We start from the raw sequence: 23,388 nt of genomic DNA, 5'->3' as shown, positions 1-23,388 counted from the left end.
GTGCATGGTTAGCTTTTAAAAGGAAAGTTGGGACCCTTGCTCAACAAGTTCGTAAAAACTTTCTGCAAACAGGAAGCTAAAAGCCCTTCTGCAGTCAAATATATTTTTTACAACATAATTTTCAGATTGTTTGCAGATGTTGTTATCCCTTTCAATGCCTAAGATTATCAATAGTGTAGTAAGCTTTATTTATCGTACTTTTTTAGCTTGTGTAACCCAGCAAGACAACCTTTATAGAAAACAGACTCTGCAGTAACAATTAGGCTAAAACAGAAGCTTCTGGCTAAAACCCCCGGGCTAAAAATATAGGTGAGTCCTGTTTTGTTTTTATTACTCATTTCAGCATGATTCAAAGACGAATTATCGCAGACTTAGATAATTATTACTCTTCTGTCCCTTAAACACAATATTTTCACTTTATCTTACCTCTACTGAAGCAAAACAGTCCATAACATTAAGTAACCTGCAAGACACTTGGACGCGACGCGATGGATCTGAAATAAGATCTGGACGCGGCCATTGAAGTACTGGGGCCCAGTCTACTCTCCACTACCAAACACGGAAACAACACCAAACCGAGGACAGGACTAACGGAACATTGGAATGAATCGGTGGATCAAAAAGCACAGGAAACAGAAACAGGAAAAATAAATGAATAAATAAAGAAGAAAGGAAGTTCAAAGATAGCAAAATACCCAGTAACATCAAAGGAGACAGTACATTTTTACTACTGAATCGAACCAAACAATATTATTTTTAAAATCAAAAATTAATAATAATAACATGCACTTTAGATTGCTCACATGCAAACATTTTGCATATATGAGAGAATAATAAACACAGTTGTAATTTATCATTGCATTTCTGCCTTTGTGGAGTTATGGGTAAACACAGACTTTAGCATAACTTCCTCATTTTAGGAACTAGCGGGAGTTTCAAGTTGTCGGGATTCAACTGTAATAAGTCCATTTTCTCTTGGAGGAGTTTTGTCTTACAAGTTCCAGGCTAGGTCACATACAATATATAATTAAGAAGAAAAAACAAAACCTCTTTTAATTGTAAAATGAAAACCAAAAAAGAAAACTAAACAATTACATAAAACAGATTTTATTCAAACATTCTAACTTTTGCACTGACATCCTTTGAAATTCATTGCCACATGCTCCTACCTGGGGAGGCAGGAGGGAGGGTACTCAGGTATGTTTTGGGTGGGTATGTGCCTCCCGGTCCCCCCAAAGAACCCTGTTTTAAAAAGAATTTGAATCGAAAATGATACCCAGTTCTAGAAACAGGTCAATTTTTGAAAACACCCTGTTTTGGCTGCTAATAATATGAAACTTTCGTGTGTTTGAAATAACAATTCTAGATTGGGAACCCACAATCAAGACCCTGTTGGGACGCACTTCGCTGTTTGGTAGTTTGGGAGAATGCCCCACCCCCCCCTCCCCCCCCCCACACACACACCCAATGGCTCCTACCCAACACAGAGAATCGACAAAATCGATTTTACATTTCGATTTTAATTAGGTTTTAACTAGATTTTAAATTAGATTATTGTTTATAGTAAATTCTTAATTTTTAGTACATTAGAGAGGGCCACAAATGTATTAGTTGTAAAACTAAACTAACAGGTGAACCCTCTATAAATAAAGTTTGATTAATGGATTGATTGGTTCATTGATCCATTGCAAAACAAAAACACAACATAATTTCAGTATCACTACATTCCCCTAGCTGTTGGGGAACTACATAATTTATTATGTATATTGAAGGTCTGATGATCACGCAAAATTTTAAGCTACCAGTAACTTGTCTTAGTCGACCCTGACAAGAACTATATTTTCCTTGGAAGCATTGATTCCAAAATAAAAAAAAAAACAAGATGTTCTTGGCTTATCTTTTTGCAACAAATTATTTATTAGGACTTGATCAACTCTAATGCAGATTATATACACGAAAATGGTGTGAAAGCTACCTATTGTTCTTGTCAATTTGTATGGGAGTACCTCTTCCTCTGGCCCGGGATTAGCCTGCGTGCAGGCTCTCTATTCGGGGGCAACGTGAATATTGAACTGCTCGAGCACTCGCAGGATCACGGTCGGGATCACGCCTTCGGCGCTCGAAGAGTTCAATATTCACGTTGCTCCCAAATAGAGAGCCTGCTTGCAGGCTAGCCCGGGTTGCAATTCCACACTCCCCAGACAAATGGTGTTTGCGAATTCCAGTGGGTGAGGATAGTGGGTATGGAGCAGGGGCCGAAGATGTCAGATGTAGCATCTGAAAATCTGGGATATGGGGTGTACATCCAACCATAGACTTGCCTACAAGTCGAGCTCAGAGAGAGCGCAAAGAGAGCACACAGAGCATGAAGCGCAAAAGCGAGCGCGAAGCGCAAGAATTCGCACCAGGGTCTACTACCACCAAACCGGAAACGAGAAGCGAACGACTTTTAGAAAGTCTAATCCAACCATAACTTCAATGTTTTTCTTTAAAAGAATTTATGTCTTCCTTTCATTTAAAAAGGAAAATAATTTTCAAACTTTACATTTCTTACTTTGTATTTTCACAGTTAACACAATTCTTATCATGGAAAATACTGGTAAGCCCAATATTAAACTAGGCAACATTAACTTGGATCAAAAGAAATTATGGAAATCCTGGCAGAGAGAGGGTGCGGGGGACTAGGAGCCCAGGGGGGTACTCTGGCTTGTTAATGACGGGATGATCAAAGGATTTTTTTGGGTTTGAAATTTTTGATTCCGGGATTTTTTTGGGTTGGAAAATTTGGCAAGTATTTTTTTGGGTGACTTGATTTAGATAGAAGATTTTTGGGATTATTAAAAACAAACTAAAGTGCCTTGGCGTATTTATGGTATGATGCATAAACAAAACAAGCGTTCTTAATTTGTGTTATGTTATTGCCCCTCCTGGCAATTTAGGGGTAATTTGAAAAGGGATTTTTTGGGGGGTTAAGTTTGGTCCACAGATTTTTCTGGGTAATGTCGGAAGACTTAGGGATTTTTTTAGGCGGTCCTGAGTTTTGCCTTCATTCGATCATCCCCGTCATTTACAAGCCGGAGTACCCCCCTGGGGCTAGGAGCTGGGATTAAGCAAAGGAAAATCTTGTCACCATTAGGGAAGAGGGGTCTGAATTTCTTTTTAAATAACCAAGGCCTGAGATTTCCCTTGATAATTATTAATTATTAAAAAGTTCATAAAAAATTATTACTAAAAATATACAGTGGTCATTATGTCAGGCTGGTCACATGACACTCAGCAATGTTGTGTTTTTTCTTGTTTGATTTCTTTGAAGCCACTTAAAAGTTCAGCGATGCTGAAGGCATTTTCATGCTTCTCAATCTCACAAGTTGTTCCTGTGGTGGATGTTGCTTTATCTTGCTGTAGGACCTCTTTCCCATTGTACAACTGGCCATGCTGACTAACTTTGAAAGGCTCGTCACCTTTGTGTATACGGATATGCGTCATTACGCTTTCATTCTCTGTGTGAATTCTTTTGTGTTGCCTTAAACTTTCTGAACGACTGAAACATGTGCCACACTGATTACATTCAAAAGGTTTCTTTCCTGTGTGTGTTCTTTTATGTCGCTTTAAATCATATGAACGACTAAAACGCTTGCCACACTGGTTACATTCAAAAGGCTTCTCTCCTGTGTGTGTTCTCTTATGTCGCTTTAAATGCCCTGCCTCATTAAAACACTTGCCACACTGGTTACATTCAAAAGGCTTCTCTCCTGTGTGAGTTCTTTCATGTCTCTTTAAATCTTCTGCCTGATTAAAACACTTGCCACAATGGTTACATTCAAAAGGCTTCTCTCCTGTGTGTGTTATTCTATGTCCCTTTAATTGCCATGCCACATTGAAACACTTGCCACACTGGTTACATTCAAAAGGCTTCTCTCCTGTGTGTGTTCTTTTATGCTGATTTAAATGTCCTACACGTGTAAAACGCTTGCCACACTGGTTACATTCAAAAGGCTTCTCTCCTGTGTGTGTTCTTTTATGCTGATTTAAATGTCCTACACGTGTAAAACGCTTGCCACACTGGTTACATTCAAAAGGCTTTTCTCCTGTGTGAGTTCTCTTATGTTGCTCTAAATTTCCTGCCCGATTAAAACACTTGCCACAATGGTTACATTCAAAAGGCTTCTCCCCTGTGTGTGTTCTTTTATGCTGATTTAAATGTCCTACACGTGTAAAACACTTGCCACACTGGTTACATTCAAAAGACTTGTCTCCTGTGTGAGTTCTTTTAATTGATGCATGTTCTTCCTGATGGCCAGTTTCAGTAAAACTCTTGCTGCACTTTGTGAAATCCTTAGCCATCAAGGTACATGAACTTTATTCACTAGCTGGTAATATGTCATTTTTAGTCCTAGAGGGAAAATTAAGGAACGTAATATCAGTGCATTGTTCTTTTGGTTTGAAGCCCCCACCCGCTGGAAATTCCAGGTGATTGTCATAGTCTTGTTTAAAAAATTTGCCTTTTGAGACCCCCAGCCACTAGGAATTTCTAGTTTCCCTCTTTGGGGTGGGTATTATATTTGCTGGAACCACATTATTTTGTCATGTTATTTGCAAGAAATGATATAATGTGATGCACAAGGCAAGGTGAAAATTGGCTATCCCCTCTTCCCACATTCCCCAAACACCAGGGCCTTGTGGTTGCTGAGCGGTATTTTTTTTTATCAAATAGGCTAACACCAGCTGGCTGGCCAGGTACTTGTATTTACATGTGTTATCATGACTTTGGCCTGTCCACAGCAATATCTGCATATGAATCATACTTCCATGGAGGCCATGATTGTTCCTGGAATAGTTATTCCTGTGTATTTATAAATTATGCACAACTACCATCCAAGATGGCAGCTACATAATCATAACAAGTTATTGACTTTTAAATAATAATTTGTCACTTCAAGATGTTGACAGGTCCATCAATGAGTTGTGTGTTGAAAATTGATATGCTTAAAGAGCTCGTACTCAGTCTATCTCATTTCTCATTGTTGCTTTGAAATATTGCAACCCTTTTCCAAATTTTTTACTCGAGTATTGGGAGTACCCGCTTTCTCCCCTCTCCCAATCAAAATCACAATGACACAAGTGGTTTTGCATGCATAGCAGGAGCCTGTGTAGTTTTTGGGCAAGCATTGGCCATGGATAATGGAAGTAAATGCTTAACTGGTGTGGCAGCTGTGCAATGACAGCACTGCATTAACCGTCCACCCTAACATGTAACCCTAAAACAGGAATGCAAATAGCAAGCCTTATTAAATGTGCTTCTTACTTCAATTTATTGAGGCCATGTGAAAAATTTTCAGTGACTTATGCATAACATTGGCAACTCTCGCTAAGATTGGTCTCAAAGCAAAGGAACAAAGGAAAGATGAAGGACTCTCAGATAGTCTTTAGTCCATGCAGACTAAAACTGATCAATCTCTGTGGCAAAAATATGAAAGCTGGCTCAAGTTCACCTTCCCAAACCAGCTTTAGTTTTTTTCTAACCTAACCTTGGCAAAAGACTGAATTCTAATCCAATGTCTTGTTTACAGTTCAGGAATAACACAAGCACATTTTGTCTGCACTAGCAAGGATAAGAAACCCTTCAATGTCCTCTCTGGCATACTGTACATGGTTAGCTTTTAAAAGCAAAGTTGAGACCCTTGCTCAACAAGTTCGTGAAAACTTTCTGCAAATAGGACACTAAAAGCCCTTTTGCAGTCATGCAATTGCAAATATATTTTTTAAAGTTATGTTTAAAACACTTCAGATTTTGACAAACAGAATACAACACTGTTATATTCTGATGACAGACAGATTTCTTTTGTTACATGTAAGTCACTGATTAATCTTTCAGGGCATTCACAGCAAATCAAAATTTTGACAAACCTTGCTCTCTCTAAGAATGGTTTCTAATGCATTTTGGTGAGTGTCTAGACAGGTACCTTCTCTCTTTTTCTCTCACGAGGCCATCTCTTGTCTTCCCATGGCCAGGTGCCTGCATGCTACACAGGCTACAAGTGATTGGGTAGTAACGAAAAAGGAAGACCCTGAAAACGAAGACCTAAGACCCATACGAAAACTAAGACCCGTATGAAAACTAAGACCCATACGAAAACTAAGACCCGTACGAAAACTAAGACGCATACGAAAACTAAGACCCGTACGAAAACTAAGACCTGTACGAAAACGAAGACCCGTATTTTACGAAAACAAAGACCCCTTACGAAAACGAAGACCCGGCCAAAACCAGCATTACCCAGAGTTGTGTGACATTAATAATAATGACAGAATAATATTGAAGCAGACTGAGCGTACTGAGAACGTCCTACTGATCAAAAATCTAGACTTGATCGAAAACGGTTGCTTCTGCATCACAGAAGAGACAGCCAAAGTCCCCCAGCAGAAATGCACCGTATCGAAATCTTCTTGCGCAAATACTTGCCTCAATAAACTTCGCTACCCGATTTAAATATTATTTCTCGCTTTACATCCGCGTAGAAGGGTGCGGAGAGAAAAAATTAATACAGAGGTGTCAAAATGTACTAACGGGAAACTGTGCCGAACTATCACCTCTACACATCTGCTGACCGGCAGTCTTTCGACTCTACTTAACCTAAAATCGCCTCCTTATAAATTATACAACTGACAGAGCATAATGCCATTTCTAAACACCTTTGAAGCCTCAAAATATTAAATTGGACGACCAAATACAATTTTACCGAATGGCTTACTTTGTACAAATTTATGTCACGAAGCATGAAGTAGGCGTATGTGTAGGCCTGTCATCTGTTTTTTGCTTAGTAAATAAAGGTTTTGTTAGTGCTTCTTCTGTGTAGTCATATCAATATAGTGACCTTTCATTCATTTGCCGGGACCGACAGGCGTACTGGCCAGGATGTTTTAATTTTACTCATGTAGCGAGTAGCGAGGCGTACACACTTCAAAATTAAAGACAAATATTTGTAGGATTTCAATGAAACTTGATCGATGCTTTCTCAGTACTCGTCTGCTTCAATATTATTCTTATCCAACACTGCTTCGTAGAGTACAAACATTTGCGCAAAGCGAGTACAAATGTCACACGATATTTGACCATATTTGTACTTGTCTCATTTCCACCCCGACCAAAAGATTAAAAAACTTGGCAAGTCATGTGTGACCTAGGCTCCCGCAGTGCTATGAGAATGAAATTTTCAAAAGGAACAGCATCTTTTCATTCCGTTTACGTGTTGAAATAACTGTAACGTTCCATTTGTCGAAAAATTCTCACCGAAAATCTCATGTAAATGGAAAGCGCTCATCGATTTTCGATTTCAGTAGTACGTTCTCAGTACCCTCAGTCTGCGTCAATATTATTGTCACTATTATTAATGTCACGCAACTCTGGATAACGCTGGTTTTGGCCGGGTCTTCGTTTTCGTATATACAGGTCTTCGTTTTCGTATGGGTCTTAGTTTTCGTACGGGTCTTAGTTTTCGTATGGGTCTTAGTTTTCGTACCCTTTTGGGTCTTAGGTCTTAGTTTTCGTACGGGTCTTTCAATGCCTAAGATTATCAATAGTGTAGTAAGCTTTATTTGAGGGTATTTTTCAATGCCTAAGATTATCAATAGTGTAGTAAGCTTTATTTGAGGGTATTTTTCAGCTTGTTTAACCCAGCAAGAAGACCTTTACAGCAAACAGACTCTGCAGTAACAATAAGGCTAAAACAGAAGCTTCTGGCTAAAACCCGGGCTAAAAATATAATTGAGTCCTGTTTTGTTTTTCTACTCATTTCAGCATGATTCAGATTCAAAACGAATCACCGCAGACTTAGAAAATTATTACTCTTCTGTCCCTTAAACACAATATTTTCACTTTTTCTTACCTCTACTGAAGCAAAACAGTCCATAATTAACCTGCAAAACACTTCGACGCGATGGGTCTGAAATAAGATCTGGAAGCGGCCATTGAAGTACTGGGGCCCAGTCTACTCGCCACAACCAGAAACGAAAACAACAGCAAACCGAGGACAGGACTAACGGAACATTGGAATGAATCGATGGAAAGCTGAACTCTTCATTAAAGCGACATTAAAGATGAATTACAGTCCGTACTGCGCAATCTCGGCTGCAATGTTTATGTGAGCCTCACAAACAAAGCAAAACTAAAAATTACGTGACAAACTTACCTGTTTCTTCATTATTAACGCCAGATATCCTTGCAGAACAAATAATAACAAGTAGAAGAACCTTGACGCTATTTCAAACCGACGTTTCAGCTCATCGGAAGTTCTTGAACGAAGCGAACTGTAATGGCGGACTAAAAAACTTCATGTATGCTGTCACCGAAGTGTAACGTTTCAACGAATTCAAAACAAAAACGTAAACAAACCCCGAGTCTGCGCAGTACGGACTGGAAATCAGCTTTAAAGCACAAGAAACAAACAAAGGAAAAATAAATGAGTTAATGAAGAAAGAAAGAAGTTGAAAAATAGCAAAATACCCAGTAACAGACGAGGAAACAGTACATTTTTAATACCGAATCAAACCTAGACTGTCTACAGCCTCTCGATTTTTCAACGAAAATAAAGCAAAGAAAGCGAGCGCGTGGGGGGGGGGGGGGGAAGCGAGCGAAGGAAAAATAGCTCCCCGCTCCCCGCCCCCCACCCCCTTGCTTCTTCCGTTTTGCGCTGGCGTCCAGTTCTTTCGCCGTTCTCACCGCGCGCTCATCGATCGAAAAAACACGAAAAAATAGAGGGCTGTGGACAGTCTATCGTTTCATTCCAATGTTCCATCAAGTTCCGTTAGTCCTGTCCTCGGTTTGGTGTGGACTGGGCCCTAGTACTTTAATGGCCGCTTCCAGATCTTAGTAATCAGATCCATCGCGTCGTTTTGCAGGTTACTTCTGGACTGTTTTGCTTCAGTAGAGGTACGAAAAAGTGGAAATATTGTGTGTTAAGGGACAGTAGAGTACTAATTACCAAGTCTGCGATGAGTCATCTTTGTATCATGCTGAAATGAGTAGAAAAACAAAACAGACTTCGTTCCGAATGCTTTGAAAAAAGTTATATTTTCAGCTTAATTCGTACTGTAGAGTCTGTTCGCTACACTGGTCATCTTGCTGGGTTAAACGAGCTGAAAAATTCGATAAAATAAAGTTTACTGCACTCTGCAAACTTATGTCAAACAGCCCACAACCACTTTTCACCTGCAAAGCAGTCGGCCCAGACCTGCTTGTCACAGCCTCACGACAAGACTTCCAAACACAGGCGGCCCAGGCGTTGTTTTTGATCCGTGACAATATAATTTGCATTACGTTTTGAGTCATTTAATAGAATTCATGAGAATGGTTCGAAAATCGCTGTAAATTCAACTTGTAGTAAAGGATTCGAATAAAAGTAGTTACCAAGCTACCCTGAAATTGTGTTAATGATGTCTCTGGCAGAGATTCCTGAGTCGGTCTTAAGTGGAAAGCAAACCTAGGAAAGTTTAAATCGTCTAAGGTTCTATCAGAATATCTCAAACAGAAGCACCCATTGATTGGGGATTTCTGATTTATCTGACCCAGCACTGACCCAGCGTATCCAATCCAACAAAATCGAACCAGAAAGCATTCAAACCCAATCAAACCCCAATAGTTTGATTGGGTTCGGTAAGAGAACAAAATCAAACATTTATTTTGTGAGTTCGATAAGTTCGATTTTCGAACCAATCAAACTGATCAAACTCAATCGAACACTATCAAATTAAATCTGATTCCTTGTTTGGAATCCATCTCTTGGTAAGTAGATCATGCAGGTCTAATTAGGGGGATGGTGCACTGACCAAATGTCTGCAATGTGAACAAACTGGAGTTCGGTTATGGAACGTTTAATTGAATATGTTTGTCAACTGTTCAGTAATCAGTGTTCAGTTGCTTTGTAGTTTAGTTTAACAATTTCGTATCTTCGTGGAGGAAATGCAGCCATAAAATTTTGTCAAAAATGGCTCGTCCGCGCGGGGTATTTATACACATATTCCTCATCATTACACAAATAAACAGTGCAAATTTCACTGAGATCCTGCAATTCTATACTTTAAAATTGCAAGGACCTTTTCGAGGCAGTTGATTACGGCAGCGAAATTAGCAAATAAAACAGCAAAATATGCGTTCGATGCTTTGTTTTTGCGACGCCATATTTGAATTGTTATAGGTAGACCGCTGTTCAATGTGTTCAAGGCCATATCGTTACGATTGCTCCACGAAAAAGCACGATAAAATACGAATATTTCCGACTACTGCTTAAGAAGGATTAAACAAAAGCCATATATACAGCTCTCTCCTCCGCAGAGGCTCCTCAGAGAGGTTTTCGGTGGGGAGACTCCATCTCGATCTCGAGTGCGCCTGCACTCACCTTGCCCAGCGGATTTTTACAATGACCACCCCATCGAGAACCTCTGCGGAGGAGAGAGTATATACAGTGAATGCTTTCAAATTATATTTGAAGATGAAATACGAAAGAATTTTGCTGTCTTTGACTGAAATTCCACTCGAACTGCGTAGATACGATCGCATGTTGTAAAGCCAATTCATGCAACATTGCTGTCAACGCGAGGTCACATCAACTCGGATTGCAAAACGCTAATCATTAACATTGCAAAATGGCGCTTGTATCTACCATATTTGGCCTAATTTTTAACCGCTTCTTACCTAAAAGAAGCCCCCATCTCTTGCATTTGTTTTAACTTCAATAATATGTTTGGAAAGAGCGAGTTTTTTGGTATGGTTTATTTTTGACGTTTGTTATTTTTAACCGATGTAGATGCTAGTGATTATTTATTCGTGTTTTTAGCGTCTATCTATCTATCTATCTATCTATCTATCTATCTATCTATCTATCTATCTATCTATCTATCTATCTATCTAACTAAATGTAAAAGGAAGTCACAGCACTCAACCCGCGGTCTGGCCAGCACCTCACGCATGCGCACAACCTTTCACCCGGGCAGTGGCAACCATGGACAGCTGTTTCGGCCTTGTTGGGCCTCATCAGCATGGCATAGCCAGGCGTAAGGGTCTCACGTTAGATCATTGACCCCGCCGTTTACTGCCGAGGCGGGTGCTGAGCACCCCTTTAAGCGCCAGCTCCATACTAGCCATATGGTAGCTGGGGTTGGGGACATCGCGTCCTCGGCAATGCGTGTGGGCTGAGGATCACTAAAGAGCGATCATCTGTGACTTCAAACCCGCGGTCTGGCCAGCACCTCACGCATGCGGGGTCAATGATCTAACGTGAGACCCTTACGCCTGGCTATGCCATGCTGATGAGGCCCAACAAGGCCGAAACAGGTGTCCATGGTTGCCACTGCCCGGGTGAAAGGTTGTGCGCATGCGTGAGGTGCTGGCCAGACCGCGGGTTGAGTGCTGTGACTTCCTTTTACATTTAGTTAGTTTCTATCTATCTATCTATCTATCTATCTATCTATCTATCTATCTATCTATCTATCTATCTATCTATCTATCTATCTATCTATCTATCTATCTATCTATCTATCTATCTATCTATCTATCTATCTATCTATCTCTATCTCTATCTATCTATCTATCTATCTATCTATCTATCTATCTATCTATCTATCTATCTATCCTTTTTTTGTTGCTTGTAAACAAGCAAAAAAGTCGAAAAAACTGGAAACTGGAAATTCCAAGAGGATGGGGGCCTCAAGAGCCACAATTTTTAAACCAGACTATAATAATAATAATAATAATAATAATAATAATAATAATAATAAAAAAAAAAAAAAAATAAATAATAATAATGATAATGATAAATATATAACACGCCCTCTTCATAGAAATATGATCAAAAGTGCATTAAAATACTATATAAGGCAAATAAAAAAATAAAATGTACATAGAAATTTAAGGTAAAAATAGAAATTAAAAAAACTTGATTTAATTACTTAAAAGGTTAGAGCAGTTTTTAATTGAGTGTTGTAAAACCAAAACCAAAGTAATAACTCTGCCCAATCACAAAGCACACAGACAGTCCAGTGAAAAAATCAAAACTCAAAGTAAATACATGTAGCTGACACGAAGCATGGAAAAACATGCGCGGTTTGACTTTTGATTGGTTATAAAAGTGGCACAGAATATCTAATCCAATTACTAAGCAAAAGCAATTAACCACTGCCTCGTGAATATGGAGGATGGGTGCCTGAGATACCCGGGAGGCCCTCCACTGAGGTCAGCCGGCCCTCCCCAGATAGAATAAAGCTGCCAAGGCTGGCAATCCCAACAAAACAGCCATGAGCCCCGAAGCACAGACACCCGTCACACTGATTAAATCAGTGGAAAAATGAATTTATAACTAATAACAAGAAGCAGGGAAGGGAGGGAGGGAGGGGAAAAACTCGCAAAACATCCCTGAAAACCCTCCATGGAACGAAGACCTGACACCACGCTGTCATGTCCGAGAACGCAACGCACTGAGCCTGACAAGAGCTAGCAATCGCTGACCACCAGGACAGCCGACTACCCACTCGTTGTGGTTAACTTGGTTATTTGGTTTATTTAACTTGGTTAAATCGCATTTAACCTCATTTTACCTTCGAAAATCAAGTGAAACTTGCTTGTTTTACATATTAAAAGCAAGTCTTAAAGGCATTTTTAGTAAAGATTGTTTAGGTATGACAATTATCGGTAGCTGGAATTTCCAGAGAGTGGGGGCTTCAAATCAAAAGAACAACACTGATAAAAAAATTATTACTTTTCTTTTGTTTTTAGGACTGAGAACGTCATATAACCAGCTAGTGGGAAAAGTTCATGTACCTTGATGGCTAAAAAATATGCAAAGTGCAGCGAGAGTTTAACTCAAACTGGCAATCAGGAAGAACAAGCATCAAGTGAAACAATTCAAACAAGTGAGAAGCCTTTTGAATGTAACCAGTGTGGCAAGTGTTTCAGTCAGGCAGGAACTTTAAAGCAACATAAAAGAACACACACAGGAGAGAAGCCTTTTGAATGTAACCAGTGTGGAAAGTGTTTCAGTCAGGCAGGAAATTTAAAGCAACATAAAAGAACGCACACAGGAGAAATGCCCTATGAATGTAACCAGTTTGGCAAGTGTTATAATCTGGCAGGAGATTTACACCAACATAAAAGAACTCACACAGGAGAGAAGCCTTTTGAATGTAACCAGTGTGGAAAGCATTTTAATTGGGCAGGGCATTTAAAGCGACATAGGAGAACACACACAGGAGATAAGCCTTTTGAATGTAACCAGTGTGACAAGTGTTTTAGTGAGGCAGGGCATTTAAAGCGACATAAGAGAACACACACAGGAGAGAAGCCCTTTGAATGTAACCAGTGTGGCAAGTGTTTTAATGTGGCCTGGAATTTAAAGCAACATAAAAGAACACACACAAGAGAAACGCCCTATGAATGTAACCAGTGTGGCAAGTATTTTAATCAGGCAGGGAATTTAAAGCAACATAACAGAACTCACACAGGAGTGAAGCCTTTTGAGTGTAACCAGTGTGGCAAGTGTTTTAGTCAGGCAGGAACTTTAAAGCAACATAAAAGAACACACACAGGAGAGAAGCCTTTTGAATGTAACCAGTGTGGCAAGTGTTTTATCCAGGCAGGAAATTTTAACAAACATAAAAGAACTCACACAGGAGAGAAGCTTTTTAATTTTTCAGAATACGTAACAACGTGTGACAAGCCTTTTGAAGTTAATCAGCATGACGAGTTGTACAATGGGAAAGAGATCCTTAAGCAAGATAAAGCAACGTGCAGCACAGGAACAACTTGTAGGACTGAGAAGCATGAAAATGCCTTCAGCATTGCTGAACTTTTAAGTGACTTAAAAGAAATCAAACAAGAAAAAGAATAAAATTACTGAGCGTCATCTAATCAGTATTTCCACATAGTGACCACTTTAAACTGAATTTTTTGATAATTATCTAGCGAAATCTCTTAAAAAACCTCACAGACCCCTCTTCCCTAATGGTTGTATCGGCCGTGTATACCAATATTCAATAGGCTATCGGGCAAATATTTTTTCGTATTTCTTTCTGTTATCTGACGACCGTAAAAAGACAGTTATGTATTACTTTGCAGATTTCGAACTGCAGACTACATACTACATACTACTAAAGGGAATAAAGTTTGAAACCGATAGCCTGTTAAATATTGGTATACGCTGATACAGTGGTGACACGATTTTCCTTGCTCAGTCCCCCGGGGGGAGGGGGGGTACTTCCATAAATTTCGGATAGGGGTGTGCCATCAAGGTTCTTAAACCCTTACCCTATTTAAGGATAAAGAAAGCGAAAATTGATACCCTTTTTAAGGCCCAAAACCGAAAAATGACACCCTATTCTAGGGAAGGAGAAGCATTCCGTGACGACCCGAATAGCGGCTAACTGCGCACGACCAAATACAAATCTTTATAAAATCGCTTTACTAATACTTGAACGGGTAGTTCAGTTTTAAGATACCTTTTTTTCGTTTATCTGGGCGTTTATTAAAGCTGATAGAATATAGGTAACCTATCTAAGGATTACACCACGAACAAAATGCCAAAAGGACCAAAAATGATACCCTATTTAAGGACCGAGAACCTCAAAAACCATACCCTATCGGGCGGCACATACCTATATAGTCCATATATGGGAGTACCCCTCCCCCCCCCCCCTCTGGGCTCAGTCCCAGCTCCTGCTCGGATATCCTTACCAGTAGACCCAGACCCTCCTCTTGCCTCTATTTCCTTACTTTTCTTGGCCGTGAATGTTTTCTTGTTCCCAGTATTTGGCTTCCTTCTCCAAGAATTTCACGAACCTGTAATAAGAATGTTAAGTGAGAATAAATAAAATTGTTGGAGATTCACCCTCTATCCCAGTTTCCCAGACTCCACTTCACCCCCTCTCCCCTCCTACAACCTGAACCCACAGGAAATTCCCAAACACCAGTAGTCTGGGGACTGATGATGGTACAAGGGAGCTTTTACATTATTTTATAAAATAAGAATTTTGTCGTGTTACTGTAAAGAAGTGTGTGTGTGTGTGGTGTGGGGGGGGGGGGAGGCTAAAGCCCCCTAGCCCCTCCCTCTCTGCAGTCTCTGATCAGGATAAGGAACTGAATAAGTACTAAAACTTGTTTTCTTTGCATAACTGTTAGTGAGAATATTTATTGTTATGTCAAAAATAATATGCAGGTCACTACCTTTTTGTTACTTATTTTCGTGGGACTTTTCAAACATTTGCGAAATTTAAGACCCACGTAAATTTATTTTTAACGTTTTTTAACGTATTTGTTTTTTATGCTTTTACAGCGCGACGCGCCTTACCGTGGCCACCCAACAAACTTTTTTGACAAGTTAGCCAATCAGAGAGCGCGAATTTTTTTTAGCTGTCCCGCCTCATTGTTAAAAGCGCGGGTTCTAATTTTAGTCCTCGACACGAAGCGATAGAAAGAAAGCTAAAGAATGTTAAACGTATACGGCGCAGGACGAAATGAGTCAGAGTGAGCTCTATAACTGGATCTTGTGGATTCAAAACTCCGACTAAGCTCCCTCAAATATCTACAACCCGGGGAACGTTGATGCGTTTTTAACTTCATCAGACAAACTGATCCTGGCCTAGAAACGTATTTTGGAAAGCGAGATCAAGAATGTCGTTGGCATGGAAGGCAAGAGGGCACCGTTGAAGTCGATAGACCTTTTTTAGTTTACCTCGAACAGTTATATTAGCACGCCCGCAAATGCAAGTGTCAAAAAGTTTTGCAGGTTCTTCAAACAGCGCTAGCATGAGCGGACAGAATACGTGTTAAGACGGAATCCACTAGGAAGTCGAGTAATATTTATTAAAGTTGGACAATCATTTCCAGAATAATTTAATCTATTGCGTATTCCCCCTAATAAAAGGAAGAGTGTTCCGATACACAAAAAACTTTCGTGGAAATGAATTTCAGTCACAGGCAAATTCACGTGTGCCATTTTGTATCTTAAGTGGTTCAGCGGAACTTCAAAAGTTTTCGTGTGGGTGTTGTTAGAGATTTCTGATAGATATTTGAAGCAGTAAAAAAAGTTGCTGGTGGTCTGTAACTTCTTTCAGGTCTGGTGAATTGTTCACAGCTATGGGAAAACTACATCTGAGATTCAGTGGAATTCAGCGGAACTTCAAATTGTGTTTTCGTGGGTGGTGTTGTTAGAAAGATTTCTCGTGTTTTGGCAGTAACACAAAAGCTTGCAATCAGGTGTAATAGTTTGGTACATAATTTTGTCCAATAACTACTCGAAGTCCTGGCGGATTTCCTCTTAAGCATTGGATAGAAAAACAATCGAGATGAAGGAAAACTTGCTAGTTTTGCAAGTGCAGATTACGTCGATTACCAGTGCTTCTGGAGAGTTACAGAAACTCAAAGTTCAGCAAGAAGAATTTACTACTTTAGCCGCCGTTCGATAATTGCGAATAAATTAACAATTATCCTGCGAAATCGCGCGGAATATCGCCTGATACTTAGCCGACGAGGCCGTATGCCGAGTTGGCTAAAATCAGACGATCGGATATTCCGCAAGATTAAGCAGGATAATTGTTTTCTTATTCAACAAATTGTCAACGAAACACATTTTGCAGATAGAAAAATTGTAATTATGCAGCACTTTACAAGATTTCGGACGAATCTTCGCAACCTACGTACAGTCAACTCTCTCTTAACGGACACCTCTAGATAAGACGGACACCTCCATAAGACGGACACCTGGTGATGGTCCCTGCCGTTTTTCAGTTATTTTACTGTAACCAAACTCCCTATAAGACGGACACCTCTCTAAGACGGACAACGGACACTTTGAAAACATCAACGGACACTTAAGAAGTTTTTTTTTTATCATGTTTTATTAGTGAAAATACTTCCAAACTTCATATTGCTAAAGCAAAGTTGGTCAGCGCCCTAAGGATACGCCTATACCAAGCTTACTAACCAAAACCAATAAAGCTTCTCTGCTTACGTGAAGCAGTGAATTATCGATTGTAAATGATTATTATTATTATTATTATTATTATTATTATTATTATTATCATTATTATTATTGTAATGAGCAAGCGGGTCAATTTTCTGATATTATTGTTGTCCTAGTTTGTAGATTTTGTTAAAGAAAGCGACTTTAAACAGACTCAAAACAGACGTGTATTCATTGTGCATAGGCTAGGATTTATTATCTCAAAATTACTGGTGTCATGTTTCCTCGACTCTCTACAAGACGGACACCTCTCTAAGACGGACAGTTGCGGCCGGTCCCGAAGGTGTCCGTCTTAGAGAGAGTTGACTGTATATCCCATCACAGGATATCTGTTATGTACGGATGACAGATAAAATTTTAATATATGGGCAGCGCGCACATGTGTTGAATAATAATTTCGGGTAATTGTAATAATTGCGGATAATTTCGATAATTGCGGATTCCACCATGGTCTATTTATTTGCCAGCGTTTAGAGATCTGCTGAATGACTTCGGAGTTCAGCTGCTTTTCCAACCTCCGTACTCTCCGTATTTAAACACATGCGAATATTGCTTTCACTCAATTTCACCACCAAATAAAGGAATTCCTTCGAAAATGTCAAATGCTGGCCAACGGCGAAACAAAGATCGCAATCGTCGAGGGAGTTTCAACAATTTCACAGCAAAATTCTTTTAGCTATTTTCAGAACAGTAGATATGTTTAAAATATTGCTTTAAAATTGATTTAGGTCTGTACCATACCAAAAATATAAGCTGAAATAAAATACAACCTTGTTTACAAATACGATTCCACAGGTTTCGTGACAACAGCCTTGAACATTGTAAGGAGGGGTGGGACAGCTTAAACAAATTCGCGCTCTCTGATTGGCTAATTATAACTTGTCAAAAAAGTTTGTTGGGTGGCCACGGTAAGGCGCGTCGCGCTGTAACTTATTTTTGGCCAAATAATGAAAATTTAGTCCTGCAAATATGCCCATTCCTTTCTTGCAAAATTAAGTTCCCACGAAAATTACAAACAATAACAAGGTAATTTAGGAAATAGGCTTGGTGAAGTTAGTGAACACTGGAACAGCACACTACAGTATTGACAGTATTTCCTGACAGTAATACAAATATTGTTGGGTTTTTGTTTTGCAATTGATCATGACACCTTTGTGGGCGTCTGCTACGCAGGATAATGTCGTGAGGTGTTTGATTCTGTTGTTGTGTTTTGTTTTGGTTTCCTGGTTTGTTTTGTTTTCTGGTTTGGGGATCACTGTGTCTCGCTCCTCGCTGTGGGGGGGGGATTGCCTCGTCGGGCTTCCTCTCCCGTGGGATTCTGTCCATCACGGGCTTCCCCCTTCATATCATCAGTCCTTTTAACGGACACTCTCGTAAGCGGACAGCTCTACTCACGACCGCCTTGTTTGAAACCCCGTTTTAACTCCCATACAAACTCTGTATTTTTACATTCCCGTAAGCGGACATTCCTGTAAGCGGCCGCGGACACTTTCACAGATTACGACTTAGACTTTTTTTGTTTTTACGCTCCCGTAAGCGGACATCCCAAAGAAAATCCTATAAAAAAAACCTCTGTATCTCGTTTTTATCAATCAAGTTCACATCGCTGTTCGTAACAATGATTTTACAGAATACGTAATAACAGAACCACATTTCAGTGTTTGTTTTGTCGTCATCAGTGACGTCCGTCTGGTTATTATTAGCTGGGCAAGCTCCCGTAAGCGGCCATCTATCCCCTACACCTCTAGTGACCCTCTAGTGGCCGCTTACGAGAACCATTCTCGTAAGCGGCCAGCTCCAGTTACAGACACTTTTTTTCGCGTCCCGAGGGTGTCCGCTTTAATTTACGAGAGCTTCGACTGTATTATGCTTTGTTTGAACTTCTTTATTTATTTATTTATTTATTTTTATTTTTCCTTTTTTTGGTTGTTTGTTTATTTTTTTCCTGTTTTTTTTTTCTCGTTTGTTTTTCAAAAAGAGTTTAGCTTTCGATCGATTCATTCCAATGTTCCGGTAGTCCTGTCCTCGGTTTTGTGTTGTTTGATGTTTCCCTTTCTGGTTGTAGCAAGTAGACTGGGCCCGAGTACTTCAATGGCCGCTTCCAGATCTTATTTCAGATCCATCGCGTCGAAGTGTTTTGCAGGTTACTCATGGACTGTTTTGCTTCAGTGGAGGTAAGAAAAAGTGGAAATATTGAGTTTGAGGGACAGAAGAGTAATAATTACTTAGTCTGCGAAGAGTCGTCTTTGTATCATGCTGAACTGAGTAGAAAAACAAAACAGACTCCTCCGAATGCTTATGGCCCAAAGGGGGGCCCCGCTTCTTTAGTTGCTCCAAAAAAAACTTAATTATGCTGTCCGGATGCTGTCCCAAGAATAAAAATTTCCAAATGTTGACGACCGTCCCAGACCCCACACTTTTCTCAATTCCAGACCTTGCACCTGCTAGACCGAGTATTAAAAATTCAAAATAGCACATATAAAACAAAAACGTGACAAGAGCACATATGATTTATTTTTTATATATCTTTATACCTGATGTGAGGAGCCCCTATGCTATTGTGGACTATACGAGTGGCATTGGGTCGAAAGGTTCTCCTTTCTTGGGCTCGATAGGGTTATTTTACATGTTGTAGAATGAAAATTAAAGTGTTAAGGGAAATGTCATTTGAGGTATTTCTGAGGGGCTTCCAAAATAACTCAAACAAAAGCACCTATTGACAGGCGATTTGTGATTCATCTGACTGTTTTAAGGGTTTAATACTTGAGTAAAAATTCTGGAAAAAGGGTAATATTTTTTGGAGCAACTGCAGAATACCCCACATATGAGATTCACTGAGTCAGAGCTCTCTGAGCATCTCAATTTCAGCTCACAACTCATTATGGACAGGTCTGTGGGAGAGGGAAGTTTGGATATTTTCTGGAACAACACACTAATATTACTTCTTTTTTGTGTCTTTTAAGGTCTGAGAATGAAATATTACTGGCGTGGGAGGTGGTAAAGTACACATACATTTATGGCTAAAGATAACACAAAGGGCAGCACAAGTTTCACTCAAACTGGCCATCAGGAAGAACATGCATCAAACAAAACAACTCACACACGAGGCAAGTCTTTTGAATGTAACCAGTGTGGCAAAAGTTGTAATCAGGCAGAAGATTTAAAGCAACATAAAAGAACTGATCACACAGAAGAAAAGCCTTTTCAATGTAACCAGTGTGGCAAGTGTTTTAATAGAGCAGGACATTTAAAGCAACATAAAAGAACTCACACAGGAGAGAAGCCTTTTGAATGTAACCAGTGTGGCAAGTGTTTTAATCAGGCAGGACATTTAGGAGCATAGCGAACACACACAGAGGAAGCCTTTTGAATGTAACCAGTGTGGCAAGTGTTTTAATCAGGCAGGACATTTAAAGGAGCATAGACGAACACACACAGGAGAGAAGCCTTTTGAATGTAACCATTGTGGCAAGTGTTTTAATCATGCAGGAAATCTAATCAAACATAAAAGTACTCACACAGGAGAGAAGCCTTTTGAATGTAACCACTGTGGCAAGTGTTTTAATCAGGCAGGACATTTAAAGGAGCATAAAAGAACACACACAGGAGAGAAGCCTTTTGAATGTAACCAGTGTGGCAAGTGTTTTAATCGTGCAGGAGAGTTAAAGAAACATAAGAAAACTCACACAGGAGAGAAGCCTTTTGAATGTAACCAGTGTGGCAAGTGTTTTAGTCGTTCAGAATATTTAAAGCAACATGAAAGAACACACACAGGAGAGAAGCCTTTTGAATGTAACCAGTGTGGCAAGTGTTTTAGTCGTTCAGGTGTTTTAAAGGAGCATAAAATAACACACACAGGAGAGAAGCCTTTTGAATGTAACCAGTGTGGCAAGTGTTTTAGTCGTTCATGTGTTTTAAAGGAGCATAAAAAAACACACACAGGAGAGAAGCGTTTTGAATGTAACCAGTGTGGCAAGTGTTTTAGTCGTTCAGGACATTTAAAGGAACATAAAAGAACACACACAGGAGAGAAGCCTTTTGAATGTAACCAGTGTGGCAAGTGTTTTAGTCAGGCAGGGAATTTTAACAACCATAAAAGAACACACACAGGAGAGAAGCCTTTTGAATGTAACCGGTGTGGCAAGTGTTTTAGTCACGCAGGAAATTTTAACAAACATAAAAGAGCTCACACAGGAGAGAAGCTTTTTAATTTTGCAGAAAACGTAACAACGTCTGACAAGCCTTTTGAAGTTAATCAGCATGACCTGTTTTTCAATGGCAAAAAGGTCCTAAAGCAAGAAAAAGCAATGTGCAGCACAGGAACAACTTGTAGGATTGAGAAGCATGAAAATGCCTCCAGCATTGCTGAACTTTTAAGTGACTTGAAAGAAATCAAACAAGAAAAAGAATAAAATTACTGAGTATCGTCTGATCACTATCAGTGTTTTTCACATAGTGACCACTTTAAACTGAATTTTTAATAATTATCTAGCGAAATCTATTATTAATAAAACCTCACAGACCCCTCTTCCCTAATGGTTTTATCGGTGTATAACAATATTCAATAGGCTATTGGGTAAATATTCTTTCATATTTCTTTCTGTTATCTGACGACCGTAAAAAAGACAGTTATGTATTACTTTGCAGATTTTGAACTGTGGACTACATCCGGTACTACATACTACTAAACGGAATAAAGTTTGAAACCGATAGCCTATTGAATATTGGTATACGCCGATACAGTGGTGACAAGATTTTCCTTGCTCAGTCCCAGCTCCTGCTCGATATCCTTACCAGTAGATCCCGCCCCTCCTCTTGCCTCTATTTCTATAATTTTCCTGGCAGTGAATGTTTCCTTCTTTCCAGTATTTGGTTTCTTCTCCAAGAATTTCACGGAGGTGAGAATAAATTGTTGGAGATTCACCCTCTATCTCTATCCCAGTTTTCCAGATTCCACTTCACCCCCTCCCCCCTCCTACTAGCTGCACCCACAGGAAATTCCCAAACACCAGTAGTCTGGGGATAGGAGTGTGAAATCTTTCTGAAATAACCTAATAGCATGTGTTGCCGACAGAAAGCCGAACATTGACCGAACATTTCCCGCGTTTTTATGTCACGTGACATACTCGCCAGGCTCTCGCTCACACATGTGTTTTGAGTTTTTCGTGTCGAGCGGCAAGCTTGGTGAGTATGTCCTTGTTAACATTTTCCATTCTGTAATACTGTATTTCACATTTAACCCGTAACTATCGCCAGTTTTCTAACCACTAATGTATTGTGATTTTTCTAGCGTAATCAACTAACCAAGCTTCCGCTGTAAGAGTCTGTGAGCACTCATGGAAGAAATCGAAACCTGACTGATAAGAATTAAACTTGGACGAATCGTTTGTTCGTTGGACTGTTGTATCCACAATTGACGACAACAGCATGCATGTGTGAATAGCATGAAGTGGGGGGGGGGGGAGCTAAAGCCCCCCTAGTCCCCCCTCTCTGCAGTCCCTGATCAGAATAACGAACTAAATCAGTACTACGGTAAAACTTGTTTTCTTTGCATAACTGTTAGTGAGAATATTTATTATTATGTCAAAAATAATATATGCAGGTCACTACCTTTCTGTTACTTATTGTCGTGGGACAATAAGTAACCTTTTTTAATGTATTTGAACAGTGGAACAGCACACTACAGTATTTCCTGACACTGATACAAATAATGTTGAGTTTTTGTTTTGCAATTGATCATGACACCGTTGTGGGCACCTGCTACACAGGACAATGTCAGTACAGAAGGTTGTTTGAATAAAATCTGTTTAATGTTGTATAGTGTTTTGTTTTGGTTTCCTGGTTTGTTTTGTTATGCTGGTTTTCAATTTACAGTAAGAGGGGTTTTTTATCTAAATGTACAAGACTTTGGTAGTTTGGTACCTGAAAAAGTGATGTTCACTCCTCTAAGACAAAATAGGATAAACACCATTGAATCCTGATAACTTGAAACTCCCTGCGCTAGTTTTTTCGATGAGGAAGTAAAGTGAAGTTTACATTCAAGCCTGGCCTTCAAGTCAGGAGCTTATCCAACTCTCCCATGGATGGGATTCTAGTCCATCACGAGGCTATTCCCTTACATAAAATTACATACCTGGATTTACCCCCTGGGTGGAAAGGGGCACTGTGGAGCAAAGTGTCTTACCCAAGAATGCAGTGCAGTGACCTCGTCCAGAGCTCTAACCTGGACCACTTGATCCAGAGTCCCCAGGGGCTACTTGAAAAGGTTTGATACGGGGAGGCCCGCCCCGAGGTCCAACCCCTTACCCTTTTATATACCATTTTGACAGAAAAGGTGCCCCTTTTGTATACCGTTCATTGATAAAAGGTACCCCTTTCACAT

The 23,388-nt window shown here is 39.7% G+C and overlaps 2 protein-coding genes and 2 pseudogenes across 4 annotated transcripts in view; 2 read left to right on the top strand and 2 right to left on the bottom strand.

Moving 5' to 3' along the window:
* Positions 1 to 8,081, bottom strand: part of LOC144635925 (uncharacterized) — a 96,617-nt gene extending 88,536 nt beyond the window's left edge. Inside the window, exons 1-2 of the mRNA XM_078495045.1 lie at positions 7,887 to 8,081; positions 4,752 to 4,828 (exon numbers count right to left, since the gene is read on the bottom strand). The gene's annotated coding sequence lies outside the window, so the exon portion shown is untranslated. The remainder of the gene's footprint in view (positions 1 to 4,751; positions 4,829 to 7,886) is intronic.
* LOC144635983 (uncharacterized) overlaps positions 1 to 23,388 on the bottom strand; it is a 39,969-nt gene that overhangs the window by 7,592 nt on the left and 8,989 nt on the right. Inside the window, exon 2 of the mRNA XM_078495120.1 lies at positions 3,490 to 4,393. Within this exon, the coding sequence (XP_078351246.1) occupies positions 3,490 to 4,344 (855 nt within the window). The 5' untranslated portion in view covers positions 4,345 to 4,393. The remainder of the gene's footprint in view (positions 1 to 3,489; positions 4,394 to 23,388) is intronic.
* LOC144636877 (uncharacterized) lies at positions 8,768 to 22,567 on the top strand (annotated as a pseudogene). The gene is made up of 4 exons (XR_013567640.1): positions 8,768 to 8,929; positions 12,767 to 13,871; positions 19,072 to 19,180; positions 20,006 to 22,567. The product of XR_013567640.1 is annotated as an uncharacterized LOC144636877 (transcript).
* LOC144635984 (uncharacterized) overlaps positions 18,426 to 23,388 on the top strand; it is a 42,497-nt pseudogene continuing 37,534 nt past the window's right edge. The window contains exon 1 of the transcript XR_013567446.1: positions 18,426 to 19,149. The product of XR_013567446.1 is annotated as an uncharacterized LOC144635984 (transcript). The remainder of the gene's footprint in view (positions 19,150 to 23,388) is intronic.

The sequence above is a fragment of the Oculina patagonica genome, chromosome 13, assembly GCF_052425735.1.
Source record: "Oculina patagonica isolate OP01 chromosome 13, crgOcupat, whole genome shotgun sequence".
Taxonomy (NCBI): Eukaryota; Metazoa; Cnidaria; class Anthozoa; order Scleractinia; family Oculinidae; genus Oculina; species Oculina patagonica.
This window is presented reverse-complemented; position numbering and strand designations above follow the sequence as displayed.